The 17,152-nt window shown below is 48.4% G+C and overlaps 7 protein-coding genes, 1 non-coding gene and 1 pseudogene across 8 annotated transcripts; 6 read left to right on the top strand and 3 right to left on the bottom strand.

Annotated features, from left to right (window-relative positions):
• Positions 1-1,376: 1,376 nt before the first annotated feature.
• YALI1_A05091g (uncharacterized protein) lies at positions 1,377-1,775 on the top strand (the record flags this gene model as incomplete). Its single annotated transcript, XM_499769.2, has 1 exon — positions 1,377-1,775. The coding sequence occupies one exon, from the start codon at positions 1,377-1,379 to the stop codon at positions 1,773-1,775; it is 399 nt and encodes a 132-aa protein (XP_499769.2).
• Positions 1,776-2,264: 489 nt separating this feature from the next.
• YALI1_A05052g (uncharacterized protein) lies at positions 2,265-5,261 on the bottom strand (the record flags this gene model as incomplete). The annotated part of the gene is made up of 1 exon (XM_499768.3): positions 2,265-5,261. The coding sequence occupies one exon, from the start codon at positions 5,259-5,261 to the stop codon at positions 2,265-2,267; it is 2,997 nt and encodes a 998-aa protein (XP_499768.3).
• Positions 5,262-7,343: 2,082 nt separating this feature from the next.
• YALI1_A05031g (uncharacterized protein) lies at positions 7,344-8,564 on the top strand (the record flags this gene model as incomplete). The annotated part of the gene is made up of 1 exon (XM_499767.3): positions 7,344-8,564. The coding sequence occupies one exon, from the start codon at positions 7,344-7,346 to the stop codon at positions 8,562-8,564; it is 1,221 nt and encodes a 406-aa protein (XP_499767.1).
• Positions 8,565-9,578: 1,014 nt separating this feature from the next.
• Positions 9,579-10,202, bottom strand: YALI1_A05003g (uncharacterized protein; the record flags this gene model as incomplete). The annotated part of the gene is made up of 1 exon (XM_499766.3): positions 9,579-10,202. One exon carries the CDS (start codon positions 10,200-10,202, stop codon positions 9,579-9,581), a length of 624 nt encoding a protein of 207 aa, XP_499766.2.
• Positions 10,203-11,310: 1,108 nt separating this feature from the next.
• On the top strand, positions 11,311-11,611 carry YALI1_A04990g (uncharacterized protein; the record flags this gene model as incomplete). Its single annotated transcript, XM_068281637.1, has 2 exons — positions 11,311-11,390; positions 11,455-11,611. 2 exons carry the CDS (start codon positions 11,311-11,313, stop codon positions 11,609-11,611), a joined length of 237 nt encoding a protein of 78 aa, XP_068137738.1.
• Positions 11,612-11,847: 236 nt separating this feature from the next.
• On the top strand, positions 11,848-12,392 carry YALI1_A04983g (uncharacterized protein; the record flags this gene model as incomplete). Its single annotated transcript, XM_068281636.1, has 2 exons — positions 11,848-12,092; positions 12,149-12,392. 2 exons carry the CDS (start codon positions 11,848-11,850, stop codon positions 12,390-12,392), a joined length of 489 nt encoding a protein of 162 aa, XP_068137737.1.
• A 530-nt stretch (positions 12,393-12,922) lies between these two features.
• YALI1_A04976g (uncharacterized protein) lies at positions 12,923-14,275 on the top strand (the record flags this gene model as incomplete). The annotated part of the gene is made up of 1 exon (XM_499765.1): positions 12,923-14,275. The coding sequence occupies one exon, from the start codon at positions 12,923-12,925 to the stop codon at positions 14,273-14,275; it is 1,353 nt and encodes a 450-aa protein (XP_499765.1).
• Positions 14,276-14,716: 441 nt separating this feature from the next.
• YALI1_A04958r lies at positions 14,717-14,808 on the top strand. The gene has a single exon. It is a non-coding gene; the product is annotated as a tRNA-Asn (tRNA).
• A 1,042-nt stretch (positions 14,809-15,850) lies between these two features.
• YALI1_A04939g (Compare to YALI0A04807g, Misc non-coding, weakly similar to uniprot|Q04740 Saccharomyces cerevisiae YMR234w RNH1 ribonuclease H) lies at positions 15,851-16,623 on the bottom strand (annotated as a pseudogene).
• Positions 16,624-17,152: the final 529 nt, after the last annotated feature.

The raw sequence follows: 17,152 nt of genomic DNA, 5'->3' as shown, positions 1-17,152 counted from the left end.
CTGTCTTGTGGCCACGAAAACTCACGTGATCAAACAGATAAACCGGAGTAGAGCGACGCCAAATCCACTGGACTAGATCACGTGACTACGACCCACGAGTCTCTTAAAAGAGCTGATGCGAGTTTGTACTGGAGTTTGTACTGGGCGTGTACTGGGCGTGTACTGGGCGTGTACTGGTGCTTGTACATGCACCTGATAAGTGTGTGCGATCATGAACAGGTTATGAGTCAAGGAGGGTTATTATCAGTGACGGGAGTTCAGCATTGTTGTCGTTCTCAGTCTATCCCTTGGGTATTTGAACTTGTCTGCTCCCACCCATTCTTGCATTATTCTCCATCCTTGCTTACTCATCAGATTGAGTTTGGCAAAAACACTGCATCATATCTGGAAATCGTCTTCTCGATCACCACAGCACAAAATGAAATTGGTCAGGTGAGTATTGAGCACTGGCGTCCCCGCGAGCTTTGCTAACACAGATTTTTGATGAAACTGACCTCGGAGTCGGTCCAGATTGAGCTGAAGAATGGTGAGTGCGGAAACTAGTGCAGAGTGCGAAGCACGTCTGACGAGCGAACAACAGAACGAAAGAGCGAGAAGCTCGAGTTGATGGCGGAGGAGAGCCCAACAACCAACCACATTGTGGCACAAACAGCTATCCAGACACGTGGCTCGATCATGATGGGTTTGTTACTATTGTAAGTCTGATCCACTATGAACGAGTCAACATGTACATGTCGACTAAAGTTGAGGGAGGCGAAGGAGCAGGCGAGAATGTTGACTGATGCGGGCTGACATTGCACAAACGGCTTTACAAGCTGTGACATTCTTTTTCCACTCAAACGGTGACATGGCGGTTCATAAGAACACTGACTATGGTACACGGAAGGTTGATGGGAGACTGGGTAAGAGAGAAGAGACACAGACAAGAGAGGACCGGGAGTCTGGCTAATGGTTTCGGTGTGATACTGTGACAGCTGATAATGTATATGGTGTTATAGCGGCTTGCATTGCTGTCTTCTCGCGTGTATACACGCTTGACCCCATCAGACGCGATTCGCAATATGCGAGATCAACAGACAGTGGTCAGACGCATTGACGTTAAGAGGAAATGACGTTATTCGCTGCGGTATCATCAGTTCACACGATCCGTCTACCTCTATTACAATATTCTGGCTGATTTCTCATGCTCTTCTTGCCTGTCCGCCTTTGATCAAGACCATGGAACATCACAGTCACGGCCTGTTTTACCCTGGGGTCTGGTAAATCAATATGCTGTCTGCTGAATACAGCTGTTCCTACTTCCACAGAGCTCGGTCTACTCTGGCTCTATCAGGGTCTTCTGTCAGTATCTGTGTCTGCATCTGTCACTCCCTCTAATGTGCACATGGCGGCCCCCTTTCCCCTACGTCATTACTAACTCAGGTACCGTTCTTCTCGGAACAGTCATGTCTGTGTCCAACAATATGAACACGACACTCAAGAATGTGAAGATGACCATGAAGAACCGACCCCCAACCTCGCTCGACTACATCAACATTCGAGGCAACACAATCCGGTTCTTCATTCTCCCCGACTCGCTACCCTTGGATACTCTTTTGATTGATGATACTCCCAAGGCCAAGAGAAGAAAGGTTGAGCCTGGTGCTCCTGGCGCGGCAAGAGGTGGACCAGGTGCGGCTCGAGGACGAGGCGGACCTATGAGAGGCCGTGGAGGACCTAGAGGCCGAGGTGGTCCCAGAGGACGAGGTGGACCTAGAGGTCGGGGACGGTTCTAACCGAATAGTGTGCAGCACTAAGAAATGTCATTGAGAGTGTGTTAGTGTGTCTCCGGTACCTAGAGCACGCTGCCGCTGGGATTGTAAAGTATGGATGGGATGCAATTATGATTTAATAAAACGGAAAATGTATGACTCTGAATGAGAGGCTTTGTGGGCTACTTATAGCTATTAATCGCCTGTACGTCGCTCTTACTGAAGGAATTGTTCATTTCCTTCTCTTATGTTAAAGGGATGTAACTAATGAAAATACAATACAGTCTTGAACAATTGAGCGGTCCTAGAGATATGTAGGTGCAAAAGTATTGTTGAGGTAACCAGTTGTTCCCATCATTTGTCTTGATTACGCACAAAACTAGTGGTTGTAGAACTCAACCAGCACCTGTACGGTATACTACTGTTGAACTTGAACAGTACATCTTATCCATTATGATTGCTCTATAAACTCCTCCATGTTTTGGTCCGCATTGAACTTCGGCTATTCGCTTTCTAGTTCTTTCGCTTCTTTCTCAGGGTCTCTCCAGCAGTCTGAGGAGCCACTCCCATAATCTTGTCATGCGACTTTCCATCCAGAACCATCTTGGCCAAGTTGATTCCGTTAGTAGAAGTGATGTATTTGGACGAATGTCGTCCCAGAGGCTTACTAAGTAGCTTCTCAAGCTCCTTTCGAGTACGAGCCATCTGGTCCTTGCTCATCACCTTCATGCCCTTCTTGCTGTTGTTGCCTAGCTTGGTTCGCACATGGCTCTTGTGATCGTGGGTATCGTTCTCAAAGTCGGAAAAGTCGACTCCAAGGTCCTCGGCAGCCTCCTTGAGCCACGAATCCTGCTTGCCAACCTGTGTGGAGTCCAGAACCGAATCCGCCAACTCCTTGGCAAGCTCCACTCGGGGCTTGATCTGAGCCAGCACGTCGTAGTTCATGGACAGAGGTTTCAGCTTCGCAAGAGCATTGTCACGTGACAGGGCAGCTCGCAGCTTTCGCAGAGGTCCCGACGCTTCGTCGGGCGAACACAGGAGCACAGAAACACCCTCGTTTCCCGCTCGAGCAGTACGTCCAGATCGATGCACGTAGACATCTGCAGTTCGAGGCAGGTGGTAATGCACAACATGGTGCACATTGGGGATATCCAGACCTCGAGCTGCGACATCAGTCGCAACCAGAATACCGTTCTTGTTGTCTCGGAACCGCTCTAGGGACCGCATACGGGCCTTCTGGATCATGTTGGAGTGCAGCTGCACAGCGGGGAGCTCGAGGTTCTGCAACATGGGAGTGAGACGCTTGACAGAGTCGATGGAGTTGACAAAAATGATGGATTTGCCGGGGTAGGTCAGCAGGAAGTAGTATAGGTATTGGTCCTTCTCCATGGCGCCACACTCGACGATACTCTCCAGAACCTGTCGAGCGACAACTTCGGCAGGGTTGGCGTCCACAAAAGTAGGATGGAACTGTCGGAACTTCATCTTGGACACGAGGAATCGGATGGTTTCCTGATCGGTGGCCAGACCTGTTCTTTGCTTTCGCTTCTTGTCCAGCTTGAACATGAGCGACTTCTGGAAGGTGGCTGAAAACACACATGTCTGTCGTTTGGCCACCTTTCCTCGTCCAATGAGATCCAGGGCCTTGTCAAGATCCTCATAGTGTCCATCCTGAAGCATTCGATCGGCTTCGTCCATTACCACAGTCTTGGTTCGCTTAAACACATCAACCATGCCGTCGGTATCGGTGATGAACTCGTGGAATCGACCTGGGGTGGCGACAACGATGGCAGGGTTCCATTTCATGAGACGTCGCTGCTTCATGATAGACAGTCCACCGGTCAGAGCCATGACTCGCGGTCCAGAAATAGGACAGAACTGAGACACGGCATTCAAATGGTCGGTGATCTGATGAGCAAGCTCTCGGGTGGGGGCAAAAACAATGGCCTGAGGAGGCTTAACAGAAGACATGTCTCTCTCCACCTTTTCGGTCTCTTCGTCCATCTCCACCTCGTTTTCTCGGTCTTCTCGCTCCTTGTCAAGCACAGGAAGGTCAGCAGGTCGGTCGGAAATATCAAAGCGGGGCTCGGGAGCCTCATCGTACATATCGAATCGCTCTTCCTCTTCCTCGTCGTCCTTCTTTTCTTCCTGTCCGGTCATCTTGGTCACCTTCTTAGGTCTGGGTTTGGTAGTACACTTCTCAGGGACCTCCTCCTCGACCTCCTCCTTCTTGTCTGACTTCTCAGCCTCCAAAAATCGATGCAAAATCGGCAGACCGTACGCCAGCGTCTTACCACTACCGGTACTGGCCTTTCCAATCACGTCATCACCCGCCAGAATGGGTGGGATCGACTTCTTCTGAATTTCTGTAGGAGACTTGTAGCCAAGAGCATACAGGCCCTGGATGAGGGAGTAGTTAAGCTGCTCGCCGTTGAGAGTCCAGTCAGGGAGATGAATGTCGTCGGGCACACTATTGAGGGCCTCAAATGCGTTTCCCTCGGCCTTTTTCTTGCTGTTCTGTTTAGGTTGAGTCTTGGCAACCTCCTTGCCGTCCTTTCCGTCCTTGGCAACCTTGGCCTTCTTCTTGGCTGGCTCAGAGGCATCCCCAGACTTATCCTTCTTAACTTCGGCCTTCTTGGTCTCTTTCTTAGAGTTCTTCTTCTCAGGCTTCTCCCCTACAACAAAAGTAGGAAGGCCGTTGTTGACCACAATATCAACACCGTCCAGCTCTTCAAGTCCGTAGAAACCCTCAAAGTCCATCTTCTTGTCGCCTAGCTCAACCTTCTTCCAGTTCATTTTGTTAATGTCGAGAGGCTTTGTTCCGGGTGCAGGAAGATCGATGGTTTCCCCACCGTCTGAAAACTCGGCATCTGACCAGTTGTCCATTTCTGCGTCAGATTCGGGTAAAACAGCAGCCTTGACCTTAGTCTTGACAGTATCCTTTGTCTTAGTGTCCTTTTTCACATCCTTGTCCTCCTTCTTGGCAGCCTTGTTAACTTCCTTCGCAGGCACAGAGACCTCAGCCTCTTCACCTTTAGTGGCTTGTGCGAAACCCTCAATGGCGCTGTTAGTTTTAGCATCAGCCTTCTTGACATCCTTTTGGGTATCCTTCTTGCCAGCCTTCTGGACATCCTTCTTGACACTCTTCTTGACATCCTTCTGGACATCCTTCTGGACATCCTTCTTGACGTCCTTCTGGACATCCTTCTTGACGTCCTTCTCGGCCTTGCCACCCTTGTCTTCCTTCTCCTCTTCATCATCGTCAAACTTGGCGAAATCCTTCAACTTGTTTTCGTCTTCGCTCTCGCTGGCACTCAGATCAGCAGCAGAAACAATGTCCATGGCTGCCACAGTCGTACCCTTGGCCGCTTTCGCTTTTCGAGGCTCCACAAAGCCGTTTTTGATTTTTCGAAACACCTTCTTGCCGCCAGCAGGCTTGCCCCCACCAGGAGGCTTTCCACCTGGCTTGCCAGGCTTGCCGCCCTTTTTCGCATTCTGTTTGATAGCCATGGTGTGAGTGTGTACGGAAATATTCAGCCTGGAAAAATAATTTTTAAACGTGCATTGAGATGCATGGAGGTTAGGGCTAGATGGTGAGCAGAATAGGGAGAACCAAACCACGTCGTAGGATGCGTAGGAAGAGTCCCAGGGGAATGATAGAGGATATGGTGTGGTTTGGAATGGTCTCTTTATGACAATTTGTCTTGTTCATATTGCCTTAGTTAGATCAATGAGTTCTCTGAGAGATCCCTCCGTTAATAAAAAACATAACAAATAAGTGCGCTTGATTCCAACTAATCTTAACTAATTGTCTGAGTGTGGCATTCCCAATCGGTTCTGCTGGATCGAGTGGGTGTGTACAAATGAATGGAAAAGATGGTCCCAATTCGTTCTGTTCATTCAGTTCTACAATCTGAACACTTTCTTTGTCATTTCAGGCTTGAAATTCCCCTAGTATTTCTGAAATATATGTTAAAAAATTATAACTTGCGGTATCACAGAACACCCTTTCCTAACAAACATTCAACTAAAGAGGATTAGCCTTGACACAACGACTGTCTTTTATGCACTACAGTTTTCAACGTATGACACTCCAAACGGCCCTGAAACTACACGGCACTGACGAACAAGCTCTTCCCCTCTTATCAGATGACGTTATCTGATCGGTGCGCCGTGTCTCATTCGGCTGCGCCACTGTGGCTTGTGGTTCCTTGGTGAGTGCTTGTAGCTCCGCTCGGACTCCGAGTGCATGTTGCTAACGAACTCGACAAAAGAAAGGAAAAAAAAAGAATGCACAAGTGACAGCCTGACCAGAACAGTCGTAGGCATACAGCCACGTGCCAACCACGTGAACTCACGTGGATTCGCATTCACAAACAAGGTCTTTCGGGTTTATAGTCTTTTACCTCCTTGCAACTAACTACAAAATACAACCCTGTTGAGAAGACGATCTGGACTAAACAGACCCACCGTAGTTGCACTCAAAGTGGCTAACGGGGACGCAGATAGTATGCAGTTGAGGGTGGAAAGTCTTGGCCGCACGTGACTAATGCGGATAAAAAGGAAAGGAGAAACCCCGAGCGCCGTTCTAAACCATTGTCGCGCATGTTTAGTGTATGTTCTGTTGCAAGAGTGCAGGGTATTGCTGTAAACTTTGGCAATGCCTAGTTCTAGTCTGTGTCTGTTTTGACGGGGTACAATGGCAATATTTATATATAGAAATGGTCAGCGAGGGACAGCAGATGTACTGAAATTTCTGGCGGCCCAATCGGAGCTCAATTGGGCAAGTTGTGTGAGTTCTGTTGTCGGAGATGAACATTCCACTTTATAACGGAACTCAGGTGCAAGGTAGATTCGCTCCGAATCAGTTTCGGTGGAGTTCTAGTTGCTTAATAAGAGTCCAATGTGGGAGAAAAACATACCGTTTTTGATTGGCTCGTTCTGAGGAGTCGTTCTATGCCACTTGTGCTTTGATCGGACTGCGCCAAACTTCTCTAAATTGATTCCTCCATACACTTCCAATTAGCCGCAACGTGACGATGCTTCCCTTTTGCCTTTTTGTTAATGAGCCGTGCTAGTCAAGGGTTATGGGTGTGTGGGGTGGCGGAGTGATGGGATGGCGAAATAACAGGGTACCAGGAACCCAAGACGGAACCCTGGACATCATGTGACGGGCACAAACTTCTCACGTGACTGTGAGGAATTTTCGCCTTTTACTTCCCGGTTTGCGACGATTCTGGGAGCTGTTGCCACCGTTTTGTTGTTTCCTCCGTTACGGTTATACGCAGAAAAATAGGCTCCGGATAATTAGGTTGTGCAGTTATCAGATGGAGCAACATCAGATAAGAGAGGCGTTTAAAGAGCTATAGGGACGGCCAAATTGAACGGGAGATGTTTTGAATCTATTTATTGTCGCGTTAGTAGTGGGATGATCTGTTTTTTGCGTTCAAATTCCGCCCCTATAACCCCCGATTGCCCCTTGATAAATGTCCACCACCACGCCGCCCAACTCTAACCCCTACGGAGCTTATTTTGAAAAGTCGCTTTTAATTACCAGACTCACTCTTTCCAGGTTGTACTCCACAACACAACATGGTCAACTACGCGGACTTTTTCGAGAATTATTTCTCGGTTCAGGTCTTCTTCATCATCTTCCGAGAGACCATTGAGACGGCGATTATCATCTCCGTGCTTCTGGCGTTCCTCAACCAGGGTCTGGGCGATAATGTGTCCCAGAAGGACTTGCAAGTGTATCGACGGCTTGTTACCCAGGTATGGCTGGGTGGAATCTTCGGTCTGCTCATCTGTCTGGCCGTGGGAGGTGCGTTCATTGCCACCTTTTACATCTACGGACACGATCTGTGGGGCATGACTGAGAACGTGTGGGAGGGCGTCTTCTCCATTGTCTCGTCCATCATTATCACCATCATGGGAGCCGCCATGCTGCGAATCAACAAGATGCGAGAAAAGTGGCGACACAAGATTGCCAAGATTCTGGTCGAGACCCACGAGGGCCACGGCGGCTGGGGCCTCAAGTACCTGTCTCGAAAGTACGCTCTGGCCATCCTACCGTTTGTGACCACCCTTCGAGAGGGAATGGAGGCCGTGGTTTTCCTCGGCGGTATCGGTGTCAACCAGCCTTTCTCTGCTTTCCCCCTTCCCGTCATCACCGCCATTGCCCTTGGTGCTTTCATTGGTTACGCCATGTACAAGTATGGCAACGCCATCTCCATCAACTACTTCCTCATTGGCTCCACGTGCTTCCTGTACCTGGTGGCCGCCGGTCTTTTCTCCCGTGGAGTGTGGTTCCTGGAGCTGCAGCAGTTCGTTAACAGAGTTGGTATGGACGTATCTGAGACCGGCTCTGGACCCGGCTCCTACGACATCACCAAGTCCGTGTGGCACGTCAACTGCTGCAACGGTCAGACCGATGGAGGATGGATGATTGCCAACGCGCTGTTTGGATGGACCAACTCGGCCACCTACGGCTCTGTCATCTCCTACAACTTTTACTGGATCTTCATCATTGTGGCCGTCTACGTGTCTTTGGTCAAGGAGAAGACTGGCTACAACCCCCTGTACCCTCGAGCGTGGCAGTCCAAGAAGTTTACTCGACTTCCTCAGAACGACGACGAGGACCGACTCTTCCAGCGAGCCTCGGCTGTTTACTCCGCTGATATGAACGTTGAGGGCCAGGGCACTAACAAGAGCTCCCAGTACGGCACCAACAGCATGCCCAACTCGGCCAACACCGCGGCCGAGAACCGAGAGTCTGTGGACTCTGACGCTCCTCTTCTTGCCAGCACTTCTTAAGTGGGATCAAGGACTCGACCATGCTGAATGCAGACATGACCAACCACTGGTACTTTTTTATATTTTGAGTACTTGTGACACAACACCGAACTCCGGTGCATGATAAATATGAACATATGATATATACACACCCCTGATGAGTACTCCTCAGTCTGTAGACAGCAACCTTACAGTTAGAATACCATCGCCGTTGCATGAGCAAATATCTAATCGACCTAAAGGTTGAGATAACGCAGACAGATAATGTAGGTATCTGAGACGGTTGAGCAATTATTGAGCAGATATGAAGAACGCAGGCACATGAGCGTAGATCGTGAGTGCTTATGGTTTCAACATGTCTGGTAGAGGTCTATTCAATGAGTGTACAGGTAGCTACGGGCAACATACCTGGCATGCGACTCGGGGCACGACCGGGGCACGACCATCAAACATGGGAAGAGCTCCATGTTGGATAAATCCGCTTGTCGAAATCCGCTTGCAGATAGTGTTTTAAATCTAGATACAGCCTTGTCGGTTGTTCTTTGGCGGGTCCGGGTTCGAGTCAGTGGGTGTACTTGTAGAAAGTGAGTAAACTGAATAGTTCTCGCGAATGGTCTGAAACTCATCGAAGTGTAGGGTAGATCTACCATCTGTGTATGCTGGCGTCTCTTCCAACTTCTAGGAAGATCGAGTTCCATGCTCAATCAAGCTGTTGTTTTTTCAGACCGAATAACTACTATGAATGTTTCGATATCAGTATTAAAACATACCCAACTATGTAGCAACCAACTACAAGTACATACGATACTTGCACCTGTAGATAACCTCAGCTAGCTGGTAAGCTTTCATGCTGCCCGTGTGAACATGTCTACAGTACCGTTTGCCATAGCACAGTTTGTCTCCAAGATTCTCAACAGCCCTGGACTCTTGGCTAGCTTCTCCCCCACTCTAAAATAGTCATCATTCATCAATTATATGCAGTTAGTTGTGCGCGGTACTGAGGGGGGACGCCATACTATGCTGTTATCATTCGACCTACAAAGAAGCAGGGAAGGTAACAGTGGTAAGAAGACAGGTGATGAGATCGTCATCAACGGTGTAGGCTCGGGCGACGGCAACGTACTTTCCGGGAGGAATCTCGTTGGGCAGCTCAATTTGCTTGTTGAGCTTGAGGTCGCCGGCCTTAATGGGGCAGGACCAGTCGACCTGTTCGGACTGCTCGCACAGGTCCAGAGTCTGGCTGATGAGCCGGATGTAGCCGTATCGCACCTCGACCTCGATGTAGGCGCCCTCCTCAACGTCCTCGTAGAGGTATCCGGACGCCTCGATGGTGAGGTTCTGGCCCTTGGCCGGGGGGTTGGGGTCGATGGACAGGTGTTTGATTTCCAGCAGCTGCTCGTATTCGGCGTCGCACAGCGAGATGGGCGAGTCTCCGGGGATGTCTTCGTCGTCCAGGGTCTTTGCAATGTCCTTGAGTCCTCCCTGGGCAACCGACATGCCGAAGTCCTTGGCCTGGTTCATGAGCTTCATGGAGTTTGCATCGGGCGCGGGCGAGGCGACCACGGCCGTGGCGAGGGCGATCAAAGGCAGAATGGACAGTTTCATGGTGTGGAGTGTGATGTGATGTGTTGTTGTGGAGGAGGAGAAAAAGAGGCTCATCAGCAATGTTAGCACGTCGAATATGCAGCGGTGGCGTTAATCTAACTTTATTAGCGGGGAGAGGTGGGGGTTCTAATGGCGGGAAAACATTTTGTATTAAATCACAAAAATTTCCCATAAATTGAGAGCGATGTTTTCGTTCATATTTTAATTTTTATATATTTTTAAAAAAGTTATAAACTCCTCCTTTTGGCCAATGAATCCCCCTCATGCAACCTCGTCCTAAAGTTCCTCCATCTGATATCAGCCGAGATAGGCTGTCTCAGACCCAGATACAGCATCGACAGGAGTATAAGAGAGGGAGAAAAAAGGACACCAGCGATTAAGAGCGGGTTTAAAGTGTTTTGCAACCGTGTTGGGGCCGATTTAAACCTCGCTAGACCTCGCTTTGGACTTCAGAAGTCGGCAAAAGCCCTTTCTGGTGGTCGCTTTGGTACAGTGTAACTACTGTAGGTCCAAATCACCTTGGGACGGCTGTGCTGAGATACATGTCAGCCTCATAAGGCGAACGGAACCCACGCAAGGGGCTGTTTTTAATGAGACTGGTGGGGCTCATGTGGTACCAAAATGATCACGTTTTCGAGGGGATTTCATCGGTTGAACAATATTGGTATGGTGTCACGGTAATATCTGCGTTTTTGACGGTATAAGCCTTTTGGAGTCTACGAAGTTGCAGATATGCAGGTCCGGAGATGAAGTTGAAATATAGGTGATTGTAAGGGAAGTGCCGTATCACGTGGGCAGTGGAGAGAGAACACAGAAGGTACAGAAGAGAAGATATATCCAGTGAATACCATCCATGGCGACCATATGTCGGACATATCGATAGAGAGCTCTCCCCAATCCCATTTCGTATCTTCTTTAATTGCGGAACTTTTGAATACTGAGTCTCTGGTCAGATTCCCTCGCCCTAGTCTACCTATTCTCAAGGAGAAGTCGCTTTCCAATGGTGTTGCGTTCCGCGGGACTTTAGTCGAGATTCTGAGTGACCCTGTTCATAATATATGTCAACTTCTGCGGTTACTCTGACATTTTGCTACTCTCACATTCTGCTACTCTGACATTCTGCTCCTCCTTCTCCACTTATCATGCAGTTTCAACGGGCTGAATGATTAAACGTCGAATGAAAGCGACCAAGGACGAGATGCTGGATTTGAATAAGCCTACTCCCACCAAGCCTAGCGGTTCGTTCAAAGAAAGCCACGAAAAACAAATGACGATCCCGTGACGCTTAACAAGTTCTCTTTTACAGCGAGCGCAGCTCAGATAACGGTTTCGACCATTTCGGCTCGGGATTCAAGAAGATGATCCGATTCGAATTGATGCTGTGGGAACCTGTTCAACTCTCGCGTTCCTATGTCGAGATCTGTGCCGAACCCGTCTCTGCAGCTTCTGGTGGAGAAGTTTGAGTCCCTGCTCACTCCCTTGCTCTGTTGGATTGATTTGATGAACATCAAGTCGCGGGCCTTGGTCAAGGCAATGGAGGACATTGAGCGATACTGTTAAAGACGTTGGGGTCGCGCAAACGACGGAAGGAGTCCATAACCGCGAAGTAGCAGAGGGAAAGAGAGGGAAAGGCAAAGGATCTAACCTGCACTGAAGATATTCAAGACGGACGTGATTCTAACGAGCATTAATACCGCTAATGCCTCCAGTGCTCCAGTGCTCCAGTGTCTTTAATGCCTCTATACAGCCCCAGTCACCTCCAAGCTACTTTCCCCATTCTACAGCAGCTTCCAGATCGCTGGCGCATCCTGTTAACCGCCAACTACAAAGTACACCCCTGATAGTCCAGTATCGTACCCGTACTCGTACTCGTACTTTACATCTTGTTCAAACATTCGACCATTTGTATCTCTTCCTCACCGTCGTAAATCTCACCCAAATGACGTCATCCTCGCGCCTAATTGGGACTAATTGAACTTTGACGGAAAGGGAATTGTTAGGGAAAAATCGAGTAAAATCGCCAACAATTTAGGAAGCATCCAAAGCGGCGGTAGATGCAAAATAGCGCCACCAAAAGGTCCCCAAAACCAGTGTTATTCATTACTTTTACCTTTCATTCGGAATTTCCCCATTTTACACCACCCATTCGCTCCAATTGCCCCCACTCCACCAACACTAAGGCGTCATATATTAGATATTAGCCCACTCAACCTCTATCTACAAGTAGCTCCACATTTTCTGTAAATCCCGTCAGCTGACGCTTATTGTCAGGTGGGGCCTTTGGCAGCAACTTTGGCAGCAACTTCCTCTTGAAGACGGGTCCTCCACGGTAGTTTAAAGACCGGTGCCTTCGTTTCCACCGCAATCTTTCCCCCATCAACTGCGGTTACCCTGCCCGATTGCTCGCCTCCCGCCAGCCATGCGCAGATCACGCTATCACACATGGTTGCTGCACACTAATGAGGTCCTGAAGCTTATGGGTGCGGTGCAGACACATCGCCAATAAATCGATGCCAAAACAAATAAGTCATTGTGGCCTTAAATTCGGACTAGTCGACTTTGTAGCTATCGAACGATCAAACTTTCATCTCAATACGACTTGTCCCCGCGATTCTCTCCGATCCCCATCTGCACAACCCTCCCAGCTTCCTCTTTCCGTCCCACCTTCTCCATCCCCATATTTTCCACCAACCCCAGAAACTGGCAGTAACCAGGGGCATACGACTCATACTTAACAGCCTGCCCACAGCCCCTTACAGCCCCACGCCTCTCCAATGCTTGCTCTGCCGCTCGAAATCATACACCAAATCGCATACTACGTGGGACTGGACAACCCCCAGGAGATTCTCAACCTGATGCGCACCAGCCGCTATCTCCACGCTGCCCTGGTTGACAGTCGCGAACACTACTCGGGGCTCTCGACACATTTGTTCCCGCTGCAAAACCCACATCTTGAGGGCCGACCAGATCATCTTTCAGCGGCCAAGCTGAGGGTTGAGACCGCAATCAGAAAATCCAGAGCCTTCAGACAGACAATGGACGTCCCCACGCCGACAAAAACACTCTCGGAACATGTGGACATTGTCCAGCATCACGACCAGTACCTGCCGTTGGACACAAACATCAAACAGCTGTTTAAAGACTCGGATGCCGCTCCTCTCAACAGATGGGCCTCTGAGGGCTTGAGACTCAGATGGTGCAAGACTGTGGGTGTTGGCGAACGACAAACACATGTCGTTTTCTCCCTTAATCTCATTACCGGAGGTGTCCATGTTGAAAACACAATCCCCGCAAACACACTGTTAAGACTTCCCCACGTGCTACAGAAGACGGAGTACTTCCACATGAACCCTGATCGGGACTTTCTGGCGTCCTCACGCCAAGCTCCCGTTCTGGTCTTTGATATTGCTGATCAGAGACTCAGTTACCAGCTCACGGGACGAGATGGAACCCCTCTAGCTCTCCGAAGAGTCGGTAGAGGTAAAATTACGGATCTCAAGCTGCCCAGATGCTTGACAGATATCGACAACTTGAGAGTGGCGCAATTGTGTGATCGGTTCTCGCTCGTGCGCGTTTGGAGATTCAAACTGGAAATGCTTCTGCTGTGTGACTACGAACAAATGACATGCAGAATCATCAAGGGAGGACCCACGGGCCATGTGACCTGTGTGGCTGTCGTCAAGGGACTGTTGTGGCTCACTGTGACGGAGGAAGACGACATGAGCGAAAACACAAGCATCCAAGAGTGGTATCTCGACACAAAAAATGCCTCGGCCATGTACATTCGAAACGTGTGTGGGGACGGCCCTCAAAAGGATCTCTTTTCGCATGCCACGAGCGACATTATGACTGGAAGATATATCAAGACCCGCAACCGGTTCCTGGACACAGAAACGCTATCTGTTATGTCTGTTAAGCCCATCTCTGTGTTTGGAGTCATTGCTGGCCAAGTTCACTGTTGGTCCTTCTCCAAGGCTTGGTTGGACCATCAGGAGATGAGAATTGACAACATGATCAACAGTGGATGGTCTGCCATGACTGATACTGGTCTAGGGGCCATTGGGGCGACAGATATGAGCGTCATTATGGGTCCTCCACGCCCGCGAGAAGAAATCGCTGCCTCCTGACAATCCGAGTATCTGGTGGTGAACCTGGAGGTTTGCGTCATGACCCTAGTCAAGGTCCTGGAGGGTGTCAAGGAAGATGAACCTGACGATGACGACTTTTAGTTTGGTTACGAGGACGTTTTGATTAATTTATAGTATTGTAGTAATATCCATGCATTGATAATGACGTTATATGGGCCAGAGTGGCTCAGGAAGGTGTACTATACCTATCGCATGCCAGAGTCAAGTCTAGGCACAACTCTTGATCTGGGTCAGGAAGTAAACTGCTGGATTTTGGAATAGTGAACAGGGTTTTATTATTTCGTTTCGTATATACCTGAAATTAAACAAAAAATTGCTTTTCTTCAATGCTAATGAGTCATTTTTATTCGGGATGATTCAGCGCTGACTAATCGAATAACCTCAATATATATAAAATTCGAATTTTTAACATTAAGTTCAGACTTCGTGGCCAAGTTGGTTAAGGCGTACGACTGTTAGTCACCTAAATGGCCGCCATCGTAAGATCGAGAGTTCGACCCTCTCCGAGGTCGTCTGAATTTTTTTCATCTGTTTTTTTCCTTTTTTTGTATTTTCCATGCGTCAATAAATCTATACCTCTATCAATCAATAATCCTTGAGAATTTGTCGCTGAAACTCATGGCAGTAGGGAATGTGCTTGTCAAAGATGTGAGGAGGAAAAGAGCCCAAGCAGACTTGGCATCTCAGTAGCGGCGGGATACTGACGGCAGAAGAGTAGGTTCCAGGAGTGCGTGGAACGGCCATTTTTTGTGTGAATAATTGTTGTGTCGAAGTAAGAGGAAAGTTGCGGATCTGCTCCTCCTTATATTCACGATATTTGGCATTAAACGCCAGTCGACGTGTCATGTCTCTGTCTCTGTATCATTTGTTTGGCCTCATGTTGCTGAAGTTTTTGGGGCGATTTTGTGAGGCGGGTTTTCTACGGTAGGTGAGTCGAGTGTTGCTACAGAAAGTGATGATATCGCCAAATCTTGGTATCGTAACTCGTACTTGTACCAAGGTAAACGGCTCGCCAGATAATTGCAGATTTTGTCGAATAAATGTATTCATGGCCGTTTTCTGTCATTATTTGTACCTGTGTCAAGATCAATCCAAATAAAATCGAATGATATACCTAACGTATTAAATTTGATAAATAATAATGTATTTATTATTTAATTTGATAAATAATAAATTAATATTCCATTTTATCTAAAAAGTAATCATATTTTAATTCATCTTTTATCAACCTTTGTTGATGTAGTTTGATTATTCCTTTACGTTGTTTTCTATTGATGAGGAACATAAATTATTAGAAAAGTTTCCAATAAAACCATCACCTTCAAAAAAACCTACAAGTTACTGTACATACCATGCAATGTCATTTCAAGTTCAATCCTCACCTCCATCATGCATCATTCGTATGGACTTCCAACACGATCCCTAGTTCCAACCCCCTTCTCCTTCAACATATCTCTGACTTCCTGAACCGATTCACCTCACGTGAGTGGTTTTCCCACGACTTTCACGTTGGAGCTCCTTCATCACACACTCCTCCTCATATCATCCTCATCACTAATGCGCATGAGTCAACATCTGGCCGCACGAACACTGCACGTCTCTGCAGCTTCGTACTCCCTTCTTTGCCAGCAGCTTGGACGCTATTATGCCCTTATCCTGCTCAGACTTGAGAATATGCTTCAGAGTGATCTTGTCGTTTCCAGGCATGGCAGTGTTCTGCTTCAGAATCTCCTGAACAATGTCAGCATTGGCGACGGGCTTTCGCTTGGCGTTCTTCCAGCCATTTTTCATCCATCCTCGACACCACACAGTCGTGCTGTTAATGGCAATCAGGCTGACGGTTCTGATCTCGTACTTCAGGCCGTCGTTACGCAGCCGGATCAGCTTGTACGCCTCCAAGAGAGCCACGAGAGCAGCCCGGTTGTTGGAATGCTGGTATCCAGGCAAAGGCTTGGACTGGTTGTCGGGATGTTCAACACCTGCAAACAGACCAGTGCCAGCAGACGCAATAGACGATGTCTGGTTGTCACGACAGGCTCCAGACACATAGATAACCACCCGGCCGGTGTCTCTGTCTAAAGCATGGGCAGTAGATCCCTTGGGTCGGTTGGGCTTGGTTGATGGCGTACGGCCATTCTTTTTGGCCTCCTTAGCTCCTTTTTGGAAGGAAACTTCTTGCCATTCATGAAATCCTCCGCATCGGTTCTGTTTGCGAAACTCTTGCACGCTGCGGCCGGATATCCCTTAACCTGAACCAGGCATTCGTCCCATGTCTTGTAGATGCCGGGCTGGTAGCCCTCCCTGACGGCGTAGAATTTGGTTGCCATGACGAGTGGATGGGTGCTCGTTAATGCAGAAGTGTGTGAATTTTCACATCCGAAAGTTTGCACCAGAAATTAGCTTCTGACAGTGGCATATTTTTGGAACGGATGAGATGGAAAGAGAGGGAGGTCGAGGGGTCGAGGGGAGCGTCGACGACGTTCCATCTCTGAAGCGCTTTTCGATGTTCAGAAACCGTCCATATATGTAGTTTGAGAGAGGTGGAGATCGGAGGTACTTTTACCAGCACCAATAGCTACAGGCTATCAATTGGGACTTTTTTTGATCTGACTTGTTGATCTGGGGTGAAATGGAGTCAGAAGTGGAGTAATCTGCATTTGGGTATCTTTGTTTGGTTCCGTAATGTGTCCTTGTGTACCTTGTGTACACTTCGTGTCGTCTTTCGTCTTCTCTACGGAGGTTTTCGACAACCCATTCTTTAACAAAAAGTCCCAACTAAAGTCAACTGTGAAGAATTACTTTGAAGTGGAAACTTTTGATCCAAACGTAAAATTTTGGTGTTTCTTTTAGTCCAAA

This window comes from Yarrowia lipolytica, chromosome 1A, assembly GCF_001761485.1.
Source record: "Yarrowia lipolytica chromosome 1A, complete sequence".
In the NCBI taxonomy this organism is placed as follows: domain Eukaryota; kingdom Fungi; phylum Ascomycota; class Dipodascomycetes; order Dipodascales; genus Yarrowia; species Yarrowia lipolytica.
This window is presented reverse-complemented; position numbering and strand designations above follow the sequence as displayed.